The sequence below is a fragment of the Talpa occidentalis genome, unplaced genomic scaffold (genome assembly GCF_014898055.3).
Source record: "Talpa occidentalis isolate TD23 unplaced genomic scaffold, MPIMG_talOcc4v2.1 talOcc4.6, whole genome shotgun sequence".
In the NCBI taxonomy this organism is placed as follows: Eukaryota; Metazoa; Chordata; class Mammalia; order Eulipotyphla; family Talpidae; genus Talpa; species Talpa occidentalis.
In genome coordinates, this window is record NW_023604972.1 from 54,202,799 (window position 1) to 54,221,499 (window position 18,701).

General features: G+C 41.0%; 1 protein-coding gene and 1 pseudogene across 5 annotated transcripts in view; one reads left to right on the plus strand and one right to left on the minus strand.

Annotated features, from left to right (window-relative positions):
* Nucleotides 1–1,320: 1,320 nt before the first annotated feature.
* LOC119260842 (cyclin-C-like) lies at nt 1,321–2,169 on the minus strand (annotated as a pseudogene).
* A 10,962-nt stretch (nt 2,170–13,131) lies between these two features.
* The window catches only part of NUDT9 (nudix hydrolase 9), a 52,688-nt gene continuing 47,118 nt past the window's right edge, over nt 13,132–18,701 (plus strand). The window contains exons 1-2 of one of the 5 annotated variants that reach the window (XM_037529738.2): nt 13,649–13,781; nt 13,920–14,033. In XM_037529738.2, the coding sequence (XP_037385635.1) occupies nt 13,927–14,033 (107 nt within the window). In that variant the 5' untranslated portion in view covers nt 13,649–13,781; nt 13,920–13,926. Of the gene's footprint in view, nt 13,196–13,648; nt 14,034–18,701 lie in introns of those variants that run through there. The other 4 variants (XM_037529740.2, XM_037529737.2, XM_037529739.2 and 1 more) reach the window with 4 other exon arrangements.

Consider the following 18,701-nt stretch of genomic DNA (forward strand, 5'->3'; position numbering starts at 1 on the left):
ATTAATCCTTAAATTGTACATCAATATCCTATGACTCCAAATTTTATTCATCACTCTCCTTCAAGTCTGAAGAAAATGATTAATTTATTAAGTTCCACAGACAGCACAGTCCAACTGACCCCACTGACATAACATTTAGTCTGAAGTCCTACATTCATGTGAGAATTAAGAATAGCCAGTATCAAACTGACATGACACCTGATGTCATGTTCCTGCCTCAGGATACCTACAGTAAATTTGTAAGTCCACACTAAGACACAAAAATAAATGAGGGTGTGTGTGTCACGTAAAAAACTTTTCACAGTAGAGTAAACAAACAAAAAAAATGTTACCACATTTCAGCCATATATTGGTGTTTTATCTAATTACCTTTCAAAATGCCTCATTAACTGTGAATTAATTGCAAATAACTTCATGTAGGATTTTTAAAAAAGTTTGCTCAGCATTTCAAAATGGAATTAATATAACCTTTATAATGTCAAAGTATGCTAAACATATTGAGCTTTTCTTTTACACTGGGCTAGTATCTTCCATGGCAAGCTACCTAAACTATTGAATAAAATACACTTTAAAATCAATAGGTACTTGATTAATTTCCCTGAAATTATCAACATCATTACCAAAATCTTCCAGGATTTTGTAAGATTTGATTCCTTAAATACAGTTTCAAATTTAAATTAAGGAGGGGGGGGGGAACAACCCTCATATATTTGACTTTTTTAATGTCCTTTTTTTGGTCCTTTCAATGACCAAAGAGAATTTTAAACAAATTATGTTTCCTGGCTTAATAAAAAGCTGTAATTTTTATAATCCAAATTAAGAAAAACTACACTAATCACAAGCTATTAAGTTTGAAATATCTAGGCCCTCCCCGGTGGCACGGTGGGTTGAGCGCCTCACTGTGAAGCTGTCCGCAGCCTCTGCAGCGTGGGTTCAATTCCCGGCCCGCGGCAAGAATCCCAGATGGTGCAGCAGACCTCTCCTGTCTCACCCGCTGCTCCCCTCAGCAGTGTATTTCTGTCATCTGCCTGTTCTGTTTCTCACTCTGTCTCTGGTGAATCCTCTCACCCTCCTACACATCTGGCCTGTACCCCAGCTCTTGTATAAAAATAAATCTTAGGGGAAAAAAAAGTTTGAAATATCTGTCTGTAGGTCCCCTTAGAACCTTTCCAAACTTATTTTGCAGAAAATAAAATCACTTCCCAATATGCTTGACAGAAACAAGCTATTCATTTTCATTTGTATTCCACTGAAGACATTACTGAAATCTGTCCAATGGTTTATTTCCAGTTGGTCCACTACAGAATTCTTTGGAATGTTTTAAGATCGGCTGTAGCTAGAGTTCTGACTTCCATTTGGACCCTGCTCTCCTTCACTGTTTGGAGGAGGTTTTGGTTTGGGCATCTTACTAAGAATAGTTGCCATCTCTTTTCTCTCATCAAAATTCTTCCACTGTTTATACAGTTTTAAAATAACCCTGATTATTTCCAAAATCTTCTCCATATCCACAGAAAGCTCAGCAAACCACTGTCTGGCATCTTTCTGTTGTACAACACAGGCTACATGCAGGCAGGCTAAAGATATCATAAAAGGAGGATATAGTAGGCACAGATCTGTTCTAAAGGTATCATTCACTATCCTCCGTGCAAGGGGAAGCACCATGTCTTCTTGGCCCATGTCCTGCACATACTGGAGCAAAGGTCTATAAGGATGATACACTATCAAGCAACAATCCATTAATTCTAAAAGACAGAATTCACATTCTAATATATGGTTCATCCTATAAGGAAATTCCTTTGGAAAGGCATATGAAAATCTAGTTTTTAATATAGAAGTAACAGCAGAAATCAATCTTGTATTTGAGACTACTCCAAGTCCCTCTACTTTAGATGCTAAACACACATGTAGGAGCCATTAATGCAGGATCTATAGTTTTCTGAGAATACCTGGCATAGAATCTCTTGAAACAGACCGTAGCAGTGGCAACAACTTGTCTTAATTTAAGATGTTCACTTGATGCTTGGATAACACTTGTAAAAATATTTGTAATTTCCAATGCTCTTCTTCTGAGAGAAACTTTAAGTCCTTTTGGTGTTCCTTTAACAGATCTTGTTTATCCAAAATCCAATGCAAATAATAGGAGCTCTGCAGAAATTTCCCTGCCATGGAGCACAACGTGTCCTGATTAAAAAAACACCAGCCGGTAGAGTGGCCCGCGGAGCAACCATAGACCCAGCCCGCCCAGTAACCGTGTTCCTCGATTTTCTTATTTTTTTTTAATGTTTTGTTAGAGGATAGCTTGTTGAGATTTTTGAATGTGCTTGATCATGTTCAATTCCATACTGGAACACTGATTACAGTGGAAAAAAAAATGTTTGGCTTTGTACATAACAAATTAGATTTATTTCTTGATTCCTGCCTTGCTGATTGTGACTATATTAACTATTACTATATTATTACACTACAGATGAACTATGACCTGTTAAGGCAGTGGTTGCAAGGGCTATTGCATGCATTATGGGTTGGGAAGACTCAAAACCTGTGAGGAGGTCCCACTGTACTAGTTCTATATCTCTTGGAATAGCACTAGTAGGTGCTACCTACTTAGATAGGTCCTTATGGAATGGAGAGAAGTTGGGAAGAGAATTTGATTTACTGGAAGAAATACATAGGGTTTTTTTTTTCTTTTTCTCTTTTTTTATGTCTAATTGACACCTTCCTTCAGGTCTAATCTCAAGTATTATTTTTCAAGTGTATTTTTCTCAGACTTGACCAAATCTCCCTATTACACATTTTCAGAGTACTGTGAGCCTCCATAATGTTTATCATTGTTACTACTCTACAATTATTTGTGTGATTATTTTGCCTAATACCTAACTCCCCAACAGCCTACATATTCATGAGGGCTGTACTCCCAACTGGGTTTGGTCATCACTGTATCCACAGTACTTACCACAGTGTTTACTTAAACCAGGTTTTAAAGAAAGATTTGTTGAACAAATTAGGGTTAAGAGTTTGAGCTTAACCAGCAGAGGCCCTGAAAAAAAATAGCAATATGAATCCTCAGAGGAGTACTACACCAAGAAAGAGAGCAAACTCCAGAACACAATCACAAAGACAAGGGAAGATCTAGTCTTCCTATCAAATGCAGAGTTTGAAATTGCCATGATTAAGAAATTCACAGAAATGGAAGAAAAACAAGAAAATTCAGAAAAACAAATGAATATCCTGAGAAATAAAGTCAATGAAGATTGAATTTGAATACAGTAACAAAGATGTAAGATGTAAAAAGACCAATATAGGACACAAAAAATTCTGAAGAAAGCAATGAAAGTAGACTAAACCAAGTGGAAAACCAAATTGGTGAACTTGAAGACGTGAATGCACAAAGAATATGGGTAGAAAAAGAAAGAGTGAACCAAAGTAAAAACAATCAAGAATCATCCAAATCCATGAGGAAAGGCAGATAAAAATGAATGGTGTCCCAGAGGGGTAAGAGCAAGAGATGGGAACAGAGACCATATTTAAAGATATAATGGGAGGAAACTTCCTGAATCTGGAAAAGAAACTAAATATACAAATCCTGGAGCTAAAAAATGCTAGAGTACTTCAACAAAATGAGAAGACATTAAAGACATACAGTACTGAATCTTCCCAGAGTTCAGGACAAAGGAAAAATATTGAAGCTGGTAAGGGGAAAGAATCAGATAACTTATTAAGGTACCCCAATTGGGTTAACATCATACTTCTGATTGGTAAACAGAATCCAACTTTCTGCTATCTCCAGGAAAACACCTGATCCGCAAAGATAAACATGGATTCAGAGTAAAGGATTGAAAAACAATCCTGCAAATGAAAGGGACACAAAGGAAGGCAGGAACAGCAATACATATATCTGACAAAATAAATTTCTAGTTAAAAAAAGGTAACAAGGGCCTCCCTGGTGGCACAAGGGGTTAAGACACAACCTATGAAGCTGTCCGCAGCCACTGCAGCATGAATTTGGTCCCTGGCCGGGAAGCTGACCCACATGGCACAGCAGACCTCTCCTGACTCAACTGCTGCTCCCCTCAGCAATGTATTTCAGTAGATCTGCCTGTTCTGTTCCCCACTCTGTCTCTGGTGAATCCTCTCACCCCCCACCCCGCTGGCCTATACCCTAGTTCTTATATGCATAAGTAAATAAATCGTTAAAAAAAAAAAGGTAACAAGATACAAAGATGGACACTATATAATAATTAAAGGAACAACCTGTTAGGAAGGCAGAACTTTCATTCATGTTTACTTACCAAACAAAGGAACACCAAAATATGTTGGGCAATTTCTATCAACTCTGAACACAGACACTGGAAAAAACCAATTTGTGGTAGGAGACTTCAACATCCCTTTGTCATGGATAGACAAATCAATGAGACAAAAAATGAATAGGGACATAAAAGCTTTAAACAAAGTTCCATGGTCACCAGTTGTGGAATACCAGCAGCCACTAGAAGCCAGACAAGGCAAAGAATAGATGGTCCCTAAAACCTCCAGAGGGAACATGGTCCTGTTGACTACTTGATTTTGGCATAGTGAAACTGAATTACAACTTCTGGTTGTAATGTGAGAAATGTGAGAAAGTAAGTTTGTATTGCTTTACACTGCAGGTTTGTAATAATTTGTTAGCTACCCTAGGAAACAAACACATTTGTTTTTAATTTTCATTATTTTATTAGGTAGTATATGTGGTCTTAGGCAAATTATTTAACTTCTTCAAGACTGCATAGCTCATCTCTAAAGTAGGGACAATCAATGAGATTTTTGGGATTTCTGTCAAGAATTATATTTGACAATATGTGTAAAAGCATAGCAAATAGTAGGTACAGTTTTAAGTGCTTAATAAGAATATTATTTGCAATTTTTGTTAGACATTTAATATAACTTATTTAATTCACAACTTTATGATGCTGAGTACCACATCTCTTCATTTTAGAGGTGCGGAAAGGCAAAGGGAAATCAAATAATTTGCCTAGATTACACAGTCAAAATAAAATAGGAGAATAATACTTCTGAAACATTTTTAAATGTGAAACATTTTAGATTTTATACTCTGTGTATCTTATTTCCCTGTACACTCCATCCATGCACATAATGGCTTTAGTGTTTTGGGAAGAATAACAGATATGTACTAGAACATAGAGGAGCCTGTCAAATGGGATTTTTGAGTCGCTAGGACAGGATTTGTCTTGAAAGCCAGGCATTGTCAAGTGAGAAGGGATTTAAAATTTCCTTCAGCATGCATTAACTTATTAAGAAACAGGAGTGGTGGGTGTGAAGTTCCTCCTAAGTTAATATATAAAGAAAATCTTTGCTATGGGGAAGAGAAAAAAGGGAAGCAGGTGACTTCTGACTCAGAGGATTATGAGAAAGAAGAGAGAGATGATAGTAGGGGAGGTAAGTATTATGAATCTAGTAATAAGATGCTGCATTCCACCCCCACCCCAAAATTGCTGCTTTATCAGTTTCAACTTTTATAATGCCCACTTTTCTACGTAGTGAGGAATAAAGTTTGGTGGAGTAATAATGGCTTTCCATGGCATTTGGGATGATCTCCTAATTCCTCATGGTAGCCTACAAAACCTTACGAGTTCTGGCTCTTTGATCAAGATTTTTACATAAAATTAACTTAACTGTTGTAGCTTAGCCAAATAGAAGCAGTCCAGGAGCAGCCTTTCCAGGACTGTAGCAGTTTCTGGAAGAAGTCATACACAACTCAGATTCCTTCTTTTTTTTTATAATTTTTTTAAATATTTATTTATTTATACAAGCACTGGGTACAGTCAGAAGCGAGGGAGGGTGAGAGAATTCACCAGAACCAGAGGAAAGAGTAGAGCAGGCAGACTGACAAAATACACTGCTGAGGGGAGCAGCGGGCAGCAGGAGAGGTCTGCACGCTATGTGGGACCCTCGCCCGGCGGCCAGGGATCGAACTTGCACTGTAGAGGCTGTAGGCAGCTTTGCAAACCAGCGCTCAACCACTGCACCAACCAGGGAGGCCCCAGATTCCTTTTTGAACCCTAGTCTGTCAGTCATAATCTGTGACTTTTCTTATTGTGGTCTCCAGATAACTGCTCCTTATTTGTTTCCTCTTTTTAAGCAGGAATAAAGGAGGGAGGGGAAATGGCAAGGGGTTATTAGTTCCCGTCAAATAAGCCAGTTCCTTTTTCATCACAAACAAAACAAAAAACGGTAGCATTCCCAAAAGATCCGCACAAAAGATCTTTAGCTGCAGAGAGATAAGGGAGATAAATTTGTAAATTGGACTCATTTTTCTTTATCATGTGAATGAAGGGAGGGTGGCAAAAGGAGTTGGGAAGCAACTGTATGTGTATATGTGTGTATACTGTGTGGCACACCTCTTCAGTTCGCAGTTCCTCTGGCTTACCACCATGCTTTCCCACGCAGACTTTTTTTTTTAAAGTACATTTTTATTATTATCACAATGTTTCACTTTTTTTTTTTTTTTTTTTGTGGGATCCTCGCTGGTGGCCGGGGACTGAACCGGTGCTGCAGAGGCTGCGGGCAGCTTCGCAGCCCAGCACTCAACCGCTGCACCACCAGGGGTGGCCCTAGCGTAGACTTTTATGTTACTTGACTATGGCCAACTTCTTTCCTGTCTCAGAGATTTTGCACTCTATCAGGAATGCTTTTTTTTTTTTTTTTTTGCTCAACCCGCTCAGCCACCAGGGAGGTCCAGGCACCTGGGTTTTAAGGAGAAAAACCAAATTTGTGTTTATCTCAGATTTCCAGAAATATTTTCTTGAAACTATTACCATATTGAAATGACATTATAACTCATATTTTTGATTTTTAGAAAAGCTAGAATTGAGGTTCTGCAGATCTGAAAATGGAACTATATTCCAGAAAAGCTACTTATTTATGTGCCAGGTGGAGTGCTGATGCCCCCTTTTCCATCTGCCGCCATCTATTCATACATATTCAGTTCTCAGAAAACAATTTGACAGGCATAGGGACCAAGTAGGGACTGAGCTACTATTTTTGAGTTGTAGTTCCTAAAAACAACAGACTTTCCAACTAGCAAGAGAAAAAATCCCTATCATTTTATGTGTACAATTGTAATTTACTAGGTAATGTAAATATATTTGAGCATTCTTTTCAAACTTTTGAATATCCAGTTATGAAAGAGTGACCACATATCATTATTATGTGCATATTTATTTATGTATGGATTTTATATGTTATAAATACTACTTTATTATAATATTTTATTTACATTGTGATGTATGTGCAAAAAGTGAGTTCAAGAGCCAAGAAAAGTTTTAAATATCTCTCTCATATTGTCTCATGGCATAAAACTGTTCAATAATTTTAGTAAGAGAAGTTTGGTTATTTTGTAATTTGAAAATACTGATTGGATATTTGTGATGCAATGTCTCCAATGTTGGGCTCTAAGTTAGCTTAATTTCTCTGCAAGCTTTTATTGTCCATCATATCTAAAAACAATAGTCCATAGAGGAACATAGTTCTAAATGGAAGTAATATTTCAGTGGTGCTATTTAATAAATTAGTTTTTCTTAATTCCTTCTACCAGTTATACAAAGATTTATTAAGCATCTGCTTTGAAAACTTCTGTAATGATGTCAAAAATTGCTTTCTTTATAATACAAGGGGGAAAATTACATTTTAAAAAAGTAAGATTAAAAACCATAGTAAAACTTCAGCAGCAGGACTGTCACTGGGTGGTTTTGAATAGATTAGAATCATTCATTTTTAAAGTATGCAGATATGACTTTTTTGAGTGATAAAATGCTATTTATTTTGGTAACTAAATTCTTTAGAATGGAAGGATGATTAAATGTTTGTAAATTTTCTAGACTGGCTTCCTTTAAAAAAAAGTTACTTTCTCAGTTCTTAAGTTCACTTTTAATTCAAAGGTATAGATTATATGAGTGTTTTATTTGCATATATTTTTTTATTAATAAATTTTATTTTTATATTCCCCATACAATTGCAACTCCCTTATTTTGACCCCAATCCCTCCCCTCCCCACCCCCTACTCCCCATAGAGTGTCTCTGGTTCATAGTTTTTTGTTGATTTTATCAGGAATGCTTTTCCCATGACTTTTAGGGATCTAAAGTTTCATCACTTTAGATCTCTTTCAATTATGACCTTCTCAGAAAAGTCTCTGATACCCCTTCACTACAATTTTAATTACTTACTCATGCTCCAATTATTCTTTTCCACAGCAAATTTTCTATTGCCTTCATAGTATTGCCAGTTAGGAGCTGCAATGTTCGGGTTATTTACTTATTCATAAGTTACCTAGAAGGTAAACTTCATGAGAGAAGGACCATCCATCTTAACAAGTGTAATCCTGACACCTAGAGAACACTAAACAATTAGTAAGTATTTTTGCATAATGAAGTGAAGGGGAAAAAAGAGAATATGTGGAATTCTTAATCACTCTTACTTTTATTGTACCTGTCATTCCAGTAATCACACACACTGCTTCCCTATTTAAAAATATTTATTTGTTCTGTTTCCCACTCTGTCTCTGGTGAATCCTCTCATCCCCATAACTCTGGCCTGTACCCCAATCTTTCATGTATAAATAAATAAATCTTAAAAACAAAACAAAACAAAAAACAAAGTCCATTCCAACTTTCCCTTAAGGAATATAGAATTAGAAGACTAGGATCTCAAAAACTTCTTCTGAGAACTATTTTGTTTCTCACATTCTTTGCTCAGAAGTTTTGTGCCTCAGTGCGTTACTCCTTTTCTCCCTAATGACTAGTTTGTCAGCAGACTTCCAGGAGCTGAACCTTGTAATAGAGCCGGCCTTACACATTTCCAGAGGAAGCCAAGTTCAGACATTCATTTTTTTAAAGCAAGCACTGCGGCAGCCTCTGCCGCTGAACACCAGTGAACTTACTGGAAAGAGGGAGGCTTTCACTCAGACACATCAGAGTGAGTAAGACCCCCTTCCCCTGTGCGCTGGACTGGACAGTCAATGACGGGTAAGATCGGGGGCAGACTAAAGAAGGCACTGGCCAGCCTCATGTCTGTGACTCCTGACGACCTAAGACAGGCGCAGTCCCGGAGGGGCTTCATCATGATAAACTTTGGCGTTCAGATCAAACAAGGTCTACATGCCTATAAGCCTAATTTAGGCAACAAGCCCGCAGTAAATAACCCCTCCTTTGATGGAAACAAGGCTGCTAAGAACGTCACCTGCAAACAAGTCTGATGGAATTACCTACAAAGCAGTTTAACCATCAATCAGATAGTCATTGTTTCAGAATAAGTAGCAACCTAGCAACCTGTCTATAATCATACTACTTTTTCGCTTATTTTGCTTTTTCCTTATATGTGTACAATCAGTTTCAGGAAATGCATGATAAAGAAAATAGTGTGTGGCAATAGTAGTTTTATAATAATCACAATACTTCTCACATGAGACAACACCATAAAAATCAAAATGCTTACGTAGAATATATTGCTTGTGATCACTAAAAGTAGAAGGTGCCAGTAGGTAAATATCAATGTTTTTGATCATTGTGGTTTTGGGATACGAATCAAGAAAAGCTAGCTTAAAGAATGCTGTTCTGTGTAAACAAAACTGATTGTGTAGATTCAGTACTTTGAGATTTTTTGCTGTGCCATGCCATGGAACATCGATCACATGAACATGAATAACAAAGTAGATGTCTTATGCTGAGAAAGAATTAAATTGTATGTAATCATCTATTGTTAGAAAAGGTATAAAAGTCTATGATGATTTTGAGCACATTACATTCAGATCTTCACTCTTGAAGTGTGTCTGTCTGTCATTGATGTGTCTGTCTGTCATTTATGCGCCGATTCCTTGAGCATCCTCACAGTTTCTCAATCCTGAGACAGTCCTGCAAGTCTACCGCTGCGCTGGTCCGCGGCAAAGCACATTTTAGTAATTGTGTTTCATTTCCATTAGAACTGTGAAAGAGAATCAAAGCTGTACAGTACCATACTATAAATAAATATAGTAAGGCAATATTATATTCAGTGTCACATTTTAGTCAATAATACTGGGCAAAGGGTCTAAAAAACGGTCACTGTGTCAGACCACCTCTAATTGGTTCTGGGTGAGCTTACCCACCACCACAGATACAAGCAAAGGGGCCTTTGGTGCAGCAAGAGAAAAAAGATTATTTTAGCCAACAGGCATAGTGAGAGAGAGGAGGGGTGAGAGTTTCAGCCCATACAGGGTGCCGGTGGGGGTGTTCTGCAAAGGTTCCCCCACCCAGCGGGGTGGACATCTGCCTCCCATAGAAGCTACTATGAAAAAGAAAGAATCCACGTGCACTGCTTCCTTTAAGGATTCCCCCCAAAATGGCTACTCAGCACTACCTCCTTGCTCAGGACTCAAGCAACAGAGTATAATTCAGAACATCTTCCTGCTGAGGCATATTCCCGTGTGGCTAGGAAGGTTCCAGACAGAGGGGGTGGGAGCACGGACAGGCGCAGGCAGGTGCAGTTAGGAGTTCCACCACTCCAACATTATTGCAACAGGAAAGAGTCCAGCATGAACTGAATTCCACCTTCTTGAAACAGAAGACTGGGCCATTTTAAGAGGTTGGAGTGTACAGAGGGAAAGTTACTGAGGGTGTTAAGTATGTGTGGGAAACCCATGTGACTAGTTTTTCTGCGTTTGTTATTTGGAGCTTATCAGAGGAGAAACAAACTTCTAGCTTTGGGACTGGAGGAAGAAGTGCAAACTACAGAAAGCTGCCTGATGAAGTGAGGCCTTTATCCTCCTGCACTGACTGGGAGATGAATCCTTTCTCTTAATGTTTGCCTATAAGGAGACAGGTTATCAAGTCCTTGAGTAGACATTTCTGGGTGGTAGATTCACATTACAAAAGGCAGAGGGATTCTGAGGTCTATCTGCTTACCATCAGCTTTCGTCTGGGACAAACAGTAAATTCTCCTGGAAGTGTTTTTCCAGGCAGGCATCTTAAAGGAATTTGGGGGTCTTTTTTTTCTTTTTTTTTTTAAAGCAGAGGCAAGGCCTTAAACTGCTGACAGATTACAGTTTGGACAAGCCTCTCTTAGTGCAGAGGTTTGGATGGAGATTAAGTGCCAAGAGTCTTGCAGTTTTCAGAAGAGTAGTTTGGTTAATTTGATTTTGAACTGATCAACATTTTATCATGTCTGTGTCGATACCAGCCTACTGAAAACTGGATTACATACTTAAAAGTTAAATATTTGCTATATTAGAAGATGAATATAAAAGATGAAAGTCAGTTATAAATTTTTTGGACATCAGGATTTCCAATTTTCACTTTGGTCATCTTGTTAGAGGGCAGGGAGAGGGGCAGCCCAGATCCCGCAAACCTGCCTACTCTAAATGGGTTCTGACTGTTGTGCCCAACGTCGACCAGTGCAGCCCCCAAGGACACAGACAACCGATGCAAGGACACAAAGGAGTTTATTACAGGCTCGAGTACGGGCCCTCGACACGCACCGAAGCAACGGCAGAGGTCGAGAGCCCCGAACAGAGGAAGCAGGGGTATCTTATAGGGTCACGGGTGGCGCGAATTTTGAAAGAAGCTGGCAATTACTCATTGGCTACTACAAAGGCATTTTGGTGCACATGGTTATAGTTTCAAACTGATTGGACGGTTAGAGATGCTGTCCCATTCATGGATAGGACTTCCCTCATTGGCGGCTGGGGTGGTCTTTTTCGTCACCAAGTGGAGTGAGGGTTGTGACTGCTGAAACTATCTCCGGAATGCGGCTGGACAAGGACTAACATATCAAGGTGGAGGATATACAAAATGGCGAAACCTCGGCTAAGCTTGGTTCCACACTGACATCCACCGCATCAACACAAAACATATGAGACTTTAATGGGAAGGAACTTTAATACAATTAGGGAGCAATACAGGAAAGGCAAAGAATCTCGTTTCTAAATCAAGCACACAAAGTTACCTGAACCCTCTTGGGTAAAACTCCATCCAAATGGGATTGGCCCAGAGCAAGGTCCCAAAGCCTGCCACAAGTCTAAAGCGTCTTCCAGTGGGGACCCACAGAAAAGGATCAGAAACAATCAGACAAGTCTGGAAGGAAAAAAGCAAAACCAAAATCAAGACAAAAACCACCACTGTTACTTCCCCATGGTCTCTCACCCACATCTGTGTCAATCAGTCCACAACCAAAAGGCAAGCGCAGTTTCTTCCTGTGTTTCTCAGCTCCATGTGCCTCCTCCAGGGCTCCTTCTGGCTCTCCATCCTGCTTTCTTCCTTCCTCAGTCTCTGCAGCTTCTTCTCCTCCCTGCTCAGCTCCACCCTCCTTTTGGGTGGGACAGGAAACCTGTAACCTCCCCCTTTCCTGGGGACCACCGTTACTATCCCCCCCTTTTAATTTTTATTCCACCATATCTATGGTGGCACAGATCCCAGGGTGTAGTCTTAGCAGACAGTCTTTTTTTAGGGTTACAATATATGTAAGAAAAGCAGCAATTAGCAGTAGCATTGTCCATGAATGTCCAGTATGACAGTTTTCCATTAAATGGTGGCAAAAAGTGAAAGGGGGGAATTGTTAGAGGGAAAGGATGTCCTGAGCTAAATCCATACAGGATTTGTGGACTCCAATCCCCTACTCCAGACTGAAGCATCAAGACATTGGGAATGACAAATACCATCATCACCAAAGGGAGGGTTGTTGGGACCTGAGGGTGGTGTTAAACAGTCACTGTTTGGTATAAAATCAGACACCTGGGCTTTGCGGGTGCTCTCTTGGCTTCATGGCTCTTGGCTCTCCGCCAGCTCTCAGATTGCCATTGGGATTCCAGGTGGGTGGAACTGGTAGGAGCATTTAAGACTTTATCTCTCTCTTTTCCCCCTGAGTTGTACATTTCCTCATTTCCCTTCCCTTGTAAATAAACCTTTTATTAACCTTTCGTGTGTGCCTGCAGTTGAGTATTAAGTCCCTTATAAGCTTGCTTGCGGCTGAGGACCCACAGTCAGGCAACCCATTTTTATATCAGGGCTGTCCTGTAACACTTTGGCTAATTTCTGCTCCTGTAATTCATTATGCAGAGTGACGCCCACCCCACCCCCTTCCCGCCGCGTGACTATCCCCGGGCTTGCCAGGGTCACAGCCGGCAAAACCTCGTGAAATTGAGCAACCGAAGTGAACGACTTGCTAAAGAAGGTAGAGAAAAACCTCGGATTCGTGGGTTGCAAATCCCTTGTCTAGACTCCTTAGGCTTAGTTTTCCGTAACCACTAATTATTCAGATGAGACTAGGTCGCGCGTGGTTTACAACAGCTGCCTTTGCGCCTCCCTTCTCCCCCCAAAAGCAAAAACAACCAAAAATTCACAACAAATTTCTCTCCAGTCCCTTTTCTTTCTTTTCTCTTCTTCCCCGTTCGAATTTCGGTAACTCTTTTCTCTTTCTCAGAAATTCCTTCGCGCGGGGGCGCGGGGGCCGCGGGGGGCGCGGGGGCCGCGGGGGCGCGGGGGGCCGCGGGGGCGCGGGGGCCGCGGGGGCGCGGGGGCCGCGGGGGCGCGGGGGCCGCGGGGGCGGACAGGCTGGCGTTACGACGCCTGCGCGGCGGACGCCGTCTGCTTTGCGGCACGGCCATAAAGCGCTGCTGTTCGCCAGGCGGTTCCTGTGCCCGGCCTGCCGGCCGGCGCGCGCCACCCAGCTGGGCGTGTTGGCGACATCTGCTGCTCTGGTCGCCCTAAGCACCCAGGTGGAAGCCGGGGCTGTTGTTATGGGAAGGCGCCTCGTCAGGGTGTGTCTGAGTCAAGACAAAACTAACCCTCTTGGCAACGGAAGGGCGGTCCGCTCCTAGGGACCGCTGGGTGCGGGGCGCGCGGTTCCGGGGTGGGCGGAGGTTGCTGCCCAAGCCAAGCTTGACTTCGCCTCGTAGGGCGCCGATGTCCGGGCGCGGCCTGGGAAAGGCTTTAGCCGCGGTGTCGCTGTCTGTAGCCTTGGCGTCTGTGACTGTCAAGTCCTCGGACGGCCACAGCATCTCGGCGTGCAGGTACTTACTGCCCCCCCCCCCCCCCCCCCCCGGCCCCGGCCCCGGCCCCAGCCCCGGCCCTATCCCCCAGCTCAGGCGCCTTCCAGGTCCTTGGGGTGCGGCAGGGAGCTAGCTTCCGGTTTGGCTTATCCTCCCAGTGTTATAGGACAGCCCGGATACTGAACGGGTGGCCTGGCTGTGGGTCCTCACCCGCGCCCTTAAAAGGGACTTATTAATACTCCACTACAGGCACACACAAAAGGTTAATAATAGGTTTATTTACGAGGGAAAAGGAAATAAGGAAAATGTACAACTCAGGGAGAAAATAGGGAAATAAAGTCTTTAATGCGTCCTACCTGATCCGCAGACCTGGCCAGACGCTGCTAGCTGGTGGAGAGCCAAAATGGGGGACCCCCCCTCCAAAGCCCACGTGTCTGGCTTTATATCCACCTGGCTGCTTAACCCCACCCTCAGGTCCCAGCCACCTTCCCTTTGGTGGTGATGGGATTTGGCGTTCCCAGTGTCTTTGGCTTTGGCCTGGGGTGGGGGTGGAGTCTACGAAGCCTGTATGGAATTAGCTTTAGGACATCCTTTTCCCACTAGCACTAGGTCTATGCTACACGGGTTTCTGCTGCCTTTGAGGAAAACTAGTGGTAGTGACCTTTCTTAACCTCTCTTTCTGCAGTTTGCCTTTTTGCAGAAGTCACCAAGATTATTATCCCCAAAGAGTTTAAATGGAACTTGTTGGGGTGTGGTGATATCCCGTGCTGTTTTTTCATAGTTAATTCTTAAGACATTATTAAATTAATAAATTCACAGTTTAAAAATGTAAATAGTAAAATAAATGGTGTAAAGTACAAACGATAAATTGTTATTCCTCCCTCTACTCAAAGTAGATAATATCTTTTTCTTGATCTGTCAACTCAGAATAAATCAGGCAGTTATGGTATCTCGCAGCCTCCTTTTATTTTTGTCCCTCCTTTTATTGTTTGTTTAGTAATGCTAAGTATGCTAGGCCAGAGTAATGGCAAGTTTTATGAGGCTATCTCTGAGAGTGTGGTGTGTGTATTCATCTTGCTTGAATTGATTTAGCCCGAGGACATTCTATTCTTACGCTATCACACCCTCTTCTTGTCCTGTAGTGTTCTCTTTGTTCTGGAAATCTTGTGATAGTTGTTGGAACCTCATTTTCTTTTTCTTTAATTTTCCTTTTTTTTTTAAAATGCACCATGTGCTTAGAGATATTCCTCTACTTTGCTTTCCAGATGACTAATTCAGACTTTAATCCTGTGCATTCTGTTAGTCATATCTTCTGCTGGATTGTAAATTTTGACAAGAACGGTTTTCCACTAATTGCTTTAATAGCATTTTCTTAATTTATGGATACAAAAGTCCATTGAACATATTGATACCGGAATTGTCAGGCCTAGTCTCCCAGCCAGGAACGGATTCCAGGCTGCAGGGCAGTGCTGAGCCCCAGCCGCTAGACGCCCCCACGGGTTGGTGTCTCACGAAGCCACAGCAGGAACTTCGCAGACGCTCAGGCAAGCAAGCGAGAAGAGGCAGGTTCGTTTATAGAAAGAAAAAGTTTATTGAGGAGAAAAAGAGCAGAAATAAAGTGGGACTCCCAGGCCAGGGAACCAGGCCTGGGACGGGCAAGGAAGCCAAAGTGGAGTCGTGTCTCAGGGAATATATACTTTCTTTCCCTGATTATTCTAAAGCTCCACCAGTCTCTTTGTGATTGGTCAGTTCTCGGCTGTCTCACTTAATTTGCTACTGAGTGGGGGATCTTCACATTCCTTATCTAACAGGTTTGTCTTTCCCCATTTGTTACATCTTTATCTTTATGGCCTAGTCTTCCAGGAGAGCATCTCCACACCTTATCTTTATCACCTGAAGAAAACCAGGACCATCCTTAACAAGATTGTCTGTGGTTCTAGGATGTTTGTTTTTCCCCAGTGGAATTGGTTACATTTCCTTGGTTGTCCTTATCTCTGAAGCCTCCCTAAATTCTTCAGAGGTCCCCTCCTGCACTGTCCCTAAAACAGCCTAATTTCTAGCTTGCCCTGTGTCTCAATATAAAAATGACATTAGGATAGAAAAGCATCTTGTTTTTCTGAATTATCTGCTGTGGGCCATGGTTCTGTTATTATTTAATCTGATGGATATAGTTTATCTAATTATTTATTTTTTTAAACATTTATTTATTTATGCATAGGAGAGCTGGGGTGCAGGCCAGAGATGCAGGGCCTGAGAGGATTCACCAGAGACTGAGTGGGGAGCATTACAGGCAGATGTACTGAAGTATACTGCTGAGGGGAGCAGCTGGCAAGACTGGAGAGCTCTGCTGCGCCATGTGGTCACCTCCCTGGCAGGGTATTAAACTCGTGTTGCAGTTGTTACCGAACGCCGGCCTCAGTTTCCCTCAGCCAATAAAAGGAAACTAAGTTTGAGGAAAAGGAAAGCGGTTTTATTTGTCGACAAATGAGGAGGGCGGCAGACTCATGTCCGAAAAACCACCGTCCTGCTCTTTGGCAGTGGGCAGGGGTATTTATACAGGGGGAGATGGGTAGGCATCCGCGAAGGGGAGGGGGAAGGGGTCCGCCCAGAGACAAGTGGGCTCCAGCTCAACAGGGAGATGGATGGGGGTCAGCTCATTCATCTTAAGGGAAGGGGAAGGTGTCAAGGCACAGAGAGGGGTGATCGCCAACTTGTTTTCCTTAGGGCGAGGGGGAAGGGTCTACAGGGAAACCGGTGGGCGCCAGCTTTTTTTTCTTCCCAAGGGGAGGGGAAGCTGCAACAAATGGGAAAGACAAGTCATCAATCCTGTTAATGCTAGATAAGGGGAATTGCAAAAAATGGGGGAAAGATGAACTTGTTAACTGTATCATAATCCCCACTCTCAGTTATGACCTTCCATTTCTATGGGAAAAGGGGCGTCGTGTCATCTGGCTGCTTCCTGCTGAACAGGGTCGTCGTGGTGGGGGGTTTACGATGGAAGGCCTGCACTTACTGGTGCCATAGTTCCCGACATGATGTTAAGGTCTTGGTGCTGGTGTGGCAGCGACAAGATATACAACACAGCATAGTCCTAAATGTAAGAGGGATTACTTTTTCTCTTCCTCAAGATGATGACATTAAGGTTATAGCCCTCACTGGAGAGGACCAGAGAATAATATAGTTACGGAAACATAATTTTTCTCTACCCTCATCCCAATTCTGTAAAATAGTAAACCAAATCTAATTTTAACAATTTTCCCTATATTTGCATAAACTCATAGGGCAGAGTAAACAAGTAGAGTGTTGTTGGCTTTGTTGAAAATTCCACAGGCCTTAGCGTGAGCTTTTTAACATCCAGTCCATGCCGGCTTTATCAAAGTCACAGTCTCACCAATCTTCACCTGAGATTTCCTCTTCTCAAGGTTCCCAGGACTTTTTCCAGGGTTTTCCTCAGTCCTGTCCATGGAGGCAGCTTCCTCATTTTTCATGGAGGTCTCTGGAACCCAGTAAGCAAGGTGACAGGATCTTCTTGGCTCGCTCTTCTCAGCTCAGCACGGTTTATTCCCAGAAGAATTTCAATCAAAGCCTTTTAACAAAACATGTTTAATTTACCAGGTTAAGGAGAAATAAATAAAATTCCCTATTGAGATTATGCAAAGATAGACATTGTCCTGAGAAGTACAAATATTGCTTATAAATTTTTGGGATGAGACAAGAGAAAAGCAAATGCTTCAGTTTGTTCATAAAAGATGCAAATTGTCATTGTTAAGATCATAGCCCAGCTTAAAGACAAGGTTTCTGGAGACCCAAAAAACCAAAACATTAAAAACTAATTTTTTTTTAAAAAGTCATGAAATATTCAAATCTTCCTCAGTGTACTTTCCATATATTAAGTCTCCATCTTCTGTTGGTAATTTTCATAAATCAAATTTTTATAGGCTCAGTAGGTCTTTTCAGTTCCAAAACATATCTATATTGTCAGTCTCTTTTTGTGAGTTTTTTTTAAAGACAAAGCTCAGCAAATAAACTTTAGAAAGAACAAAAACTCGAAAATGACCATACCTAAAATCATGGCTTAAGGTAAAAGACAAGGATGTTTGCTCAGTTTTGTGACAAACATACACATATATATTTCAGTATAATCAGAACCATCCAATAATATTATACCAGAACATACTAGGTTTTAAAAATCACATATATTTTAGAACACTTTAATCAATTTTATATATGCTGAAAAGGTATAACTTTTTCCCTCAATGACAATTTTTATGAAGTTTTAACATTTCTAGATTGGTCCAATGTGTTTTAGCATTTTGCTATAAGGAAAATAATTTATTAAGAGTCCTAAGACGCATCAAATAATTTTACTTGATTCAAAAAAAAACTTTACCATTTCTTAAATTTGACTCCAAGAAAAGTTTCTTCACAGGCTTAATAATATATACAGATTTTTATAAAACAACACTAAGGTACCCAGAGTGATAACTAGAGGTTTTTAAAAGTAGATATATTTTCACAGTGCTCAACAATGCTGACAGGACTATATTTTTCAGTTTACCAAGTCCAAGGGTAAAAGAGAACCAAGATTTCAGATTACCTAAACAGTTTTTAATTTTTCATCAAGAACTAGTAAAAGCAGTTTAAGAATACTTGAGCCTTTACTGCAGATGGAAAAGAAATTAAATTTTG